This window comes from Cyprinodon variegatus, unplaced genomic scaffold (genome assembly GCF_000732505.1).
Source record: "Cyprinodon variegatus isolate N-32 unplaced genomic scaffold, C_variegatus-1.0 Scaffold680, whole genome shotgun sequence".
Lineage (NCBI taxonomy): Eukaryota > Metazoa > Chordata > Actinopteri > Cyprinodontiformes > Cyprinodontidae > Cyprinodon > Cyprinodon variegatus.
In genome coordinates, this window is record NW_015151133.1 from 387,124 (window position 1) to 391,124 (window position 4,001).

At 42.1% G+C, this 4,001-nt stretch overlaps 1 protein-coding gene across 2 annotated transcripts in view; it reads right to left on the minus strand.

Moving 5' to 3' along the window:
* Window positions 1–4,001, minus strand: part of pomgnt1 (protein O-linked mannose N-acetylglucosaminyltransferase 1 (beta 1,2-)) — a 16,077-nt gene that overhangs the window by 8,303 nt on the left and 3,773 nt on the right. For both annotated transcript variants that reach the window (XM_015394318.1, XM_015394317.1), the window contains 6 exons: window positions 2,865–2,930; window positions 2,669–2,782; window positions 2,472–2,589; window positions 1,626–1,724; window positions 1,252–1,379; window positions 396–466 (listed from right to left, as the gene is read on the minus strand). In XM_015394318.1, coding sequence (XP_015249804.1) covers window positions 396–466; window positions 1,252–1,379; window positions 1,626–1,724; window positions 2,472–2,589; window positions 2,669–2,782; window positions 2,865–2,930 — 596 coding nt within the window. The remainder of the gene's footprint in view (window positions 1–395; window positions 467–1,251; window positions 1,380–1,625; window positions 1,725–2,471; window positions 2,590–2,668; window positions 2,783–2,864; window positions 2,931–4,001) is intronic.

The window sequence follows — 4,001 nt, forward strand, 5'->3', positions numbered from 1 at the left end:
GCAACAACGCTTTTATTGGTTCCGCTATCGGGACGGAACCAATAATGGCGAGCCATTATTTATTTTAAATTAAAAAAAAAAAGTAAATTTTAATGTTTTATTTAGATTACAAAAATAAATTGTAATAAAAATAATCCTATTTATGATGATTTATAAATTAAGACCTGCGAAAGACTGATTTAATACATTTTAATACCAATTAAGGCCTTAATTTTATCTAATTCAATGCCTTTTAAGACTTTTTAAGGACCCGCAGGAACCCTGTTTTTTTTTATTATTAGTTTAAAAATAAAATGATCAGAGAAAATCTAGTCTCTCCTGCTGTTGCATCACTGGGTCGACCCTAGTGACTAAAACAGGATCAAACCGGTTCTGGGGCTACGTGTGGTCCCCACCTGTACAGGTAGTTGGGTCTGTTGCCAGCGATGACAGCCACTGGAACATTGAAGACGTTGTTACTGGGAAGCTGGAAGCAGAGATGAAACGCATCAGAACAATGAACCACTTAGATGATACGTCCATATCTCTGCGTGTGTTTCAGAACTCGGGTCCAGCTGAAGGCGCCGCTGCTGAGCTGGAACCAAAGTCTGCGCTGGTGGTTCTTGACCTCACTGAAGACAGCAACTCAAGTTCAGATTCAACTGTTTTTTTTTAGATTATCAGGATGATTCTGCAGAAGCAAATGATTCGGCTGATGATTCAAACCGCTAATGTTCCAGAAATGATCCAATCTAATCTGATCACCAACAGGTCCAGAGAGCATCAGGACATTTCTTGACCCCACAGCCTAAACCAGGCATCCCCAAAGTCGGTCCTCGAGGGCCGCTGTGCCGCAGGGTTTGGAGGGTTCCCTGCTCCAGCACAGCTGATTATAACTGAAAGCGGATTAACAGGCTGTTGCTCAACTTCAATCATCATAATCAGCAATGCTAAAGCAGGGAAACCTCTAAAACCTGCAGGACAGCGGCCCTCAAGGACTGACTTTGGGGATGCCTGGCCTAAACGTTGGCAAAGGTACGGGATTTGGCCAGCAGGTGGCAGAACGGTCCAACTTAGTGATTAAAACAAACAATTCTTTACGACCCGAGAAGGAAACTAAATTTATTAAAGTTAACTAACTTAAAAAATTGAAACTTTTTACAGAGCAGACAGTAATCTTCATAAACAGTTATCTGGAGATGCTAAACGTTTCTTAGGGATGCACACAGAGCAGACCTCAGCGCAGTGGATCAGCTGTTCGGGGCATCTTACCGGCTCTGGGTTGAACTCGATGGGCGCCGGGTCTTTGCAGCTGCAGATGCTCCCATATCCTTCCACTTTGCTGCAGAACAGCTTCCTCCTCCTATTGAGCTCTGTGTCGGCCCAGTGGCACTCCGCCTCTGCAGGGCGGTCAGAGGGAGAAAATGGATCAGGGGGATGAAAACTTGCTGGAACATTTTCTGCTGGATCGTCTCAGTCAGCTCATTTCAACAGCTGCTGCTGGGATTATAGCTGAACACGCCGACCAATGAGATATTGATATTTGAAATGTTTTTATTCCTTTTAAAACTGATGATAAAAATTAACTGGGTCAGAACCAAGAGCCATGAAATAAACCAACAGTCTACAGACATGAACTCTGGTACCTTCAGCAGCGGTGAGTTGCACCTCTGTTTTCAGCAGAACCGGGTCGCCCCAGGTGGACAGAGCCGGAGACTTGGAGTGCTTCTCTCCGTACACTGGACCTGTGAAATTTTAGAGAGAATGACCTAAATTTTAATTTGAGTCTTTATCAGAATGCATCAATATGAGGCTAGTTTCAAGTTGCTGTTTTCACTTTTTGCCACTGAGATCAATAGTTGTCTTTCCTTATCTGGAACTTTTTGTCTTTCCCTCAATATGCAACACGTTTACTAAATATAACTGATAAAAACTAAACTGAAACTAAGCCGTTTGAACCCAACTGTCAGTCAGACTTAGAATTGAGAGAAATAGCAAACATTAGTCAAAGATTTAGACTGAATCAAACCACCTCTATGTGGACAGCAAAGTGTCTCAAAGATTCACTTAAACCTGTTTTGCATCCATTTGGATCCAAACAGTGCCCCCTGCAGGCCCCACATCTCCATGTGGCTAAAGCAAAAAAGGTGTAAGAAGAATTACTTTTTATAAATTTGGCCTTAACTTCTGAAAATAAAAAATAAAAACAGAACCAAGTTCCTCTGACCAAAATACAGTATACAGTATATGATGTACTGGCTTTCCATACCCTGACCATTGTTGCAGTATCAGGGACAAACCAAAGCTTTTGCACAGTGGCGCTGCCCTGCAGTTCCTGTGGGAAGCTTCAGACATCCTCATCTTCATCATGCATGGATCAGAGCAGTGTCGCTGCCAACAGCTCTTGCACTAATCACCTGACTGCAGGTTATTATGAAGTCACTTCAAACTAAGCCAGGAAGGCTCCCCTTTAAACTCTGAATGAGTCTGACCTCCTTTCTTCACTACAAGGGTCCACATGTCCCTCCAGCTCAGGTTCAGAGATGCCTGGCTGCCAAAGCTCTTCAGCAGGTTCTTTGCAGCATCCTTAAGATGGAACGTTCCCTCATCCTGCAGAACAGAACCAAACCGGTCAGCAGAACCAAGCCTATAACAGCTGGAATCCCCTCTGCAGGTAAACCAACCCTACCTTTATGGTGAAGATGAGGATCCGCCCACGAGTCACCATGTTGAGGAAGAGGATCATGGCTTCGTCCTCATGAGGAGAATAGGTGTCAAAGATCCTCTTGGCCATCACGTGACCCTGAAACGGCAAAAGATGGTCCAGTCAGAGCAAAGTTTGCACCGATTACAGGTTATCAACCAGTGAACCAGTGGATGCTCACCGTGGCCTGGTTCAGAACGATCACATGGATTCCTCGGCCCTGTTCACGCATGTCGTCCTCCAGAACCTGCAGGCGGGACATTGTCCAACCAAGTTAATGATGTACTGAAACGGGCCAGGAATGAACAGTAATGAAGGAACACAAGAACAAAGCAGTTTCTTTCCAGATGTAGGAAGAAAAAATAATACTTCTGAAGCTGTTCATTTTTTCCCAGGAAGCTTTGTTACTTTGTAGGTAAACATGGCTTCCATCTAGAAAGTAGCCACTAGATGCCAACTTCTGCACTAAAACACGGGTTCTATGAGGCATCATGTTCCTGGAATTAATTACTTCTTTTTAATTATCAAACCATCATCTGCTACTGAATGTTACCATGTTTTAATAGAGTTCCAGGTGAAGCAATCTGTTAATTTACGAGCAGCAGGTGAAGCCGTTCACCCAATCAGCAAAGTGGAGCAGAGCAGGAGGAAAACTACGACAGAGTATTAGGGCCAGGCTAGGGATTATTTTTTCTTCTATTTCAAGAATAAAGTCGTAACATTAGGGTAAAAAAGGCGCAACGAAAATATTCAGAAAATTAAGATGATAAAGTCGTAATATTAAGAGAATAAAGTCCTAAAATTATGAGAAACAAGTTCTATTTTATGACAACTCTTACAAGAAGCACTCTCTTCCCTAAAATGAGGAATGTCGAGCATTATGTGAGGTTACACTTTGGCTCTGGTTTGACAAATAATGAAATCTTATAGCACACCAGCATTAAAATTGGACAAACAGGTTGCTGTTTGGTGGAGCTGGTCGGCAGTCATATGGCGGTCGGAGCTTCAAGCTTTGTTTCTGAAATGGATTGTTGTATGAAGACTTAATTCTTGTAATGTTACGACGTTACTCTCGTAATGTTAAGACTTTATTCTCGTAATGTTACGACTTTATACTCGTAATGTTAATGTTTCGACTTTATTCTCGTAATGTTACGACTTTATACTCGTAATGTTACGACTTTATTCTCGTAATGTTACGACGTTATTCTCGTAATGTTACAATGTTATTCTCGTAATGTTAAGACTTCATTCATGTAATGTTACGACTTTATTCTCGTAATGTTACGACTTTATTCTCGTAATGTTACGACTTTAT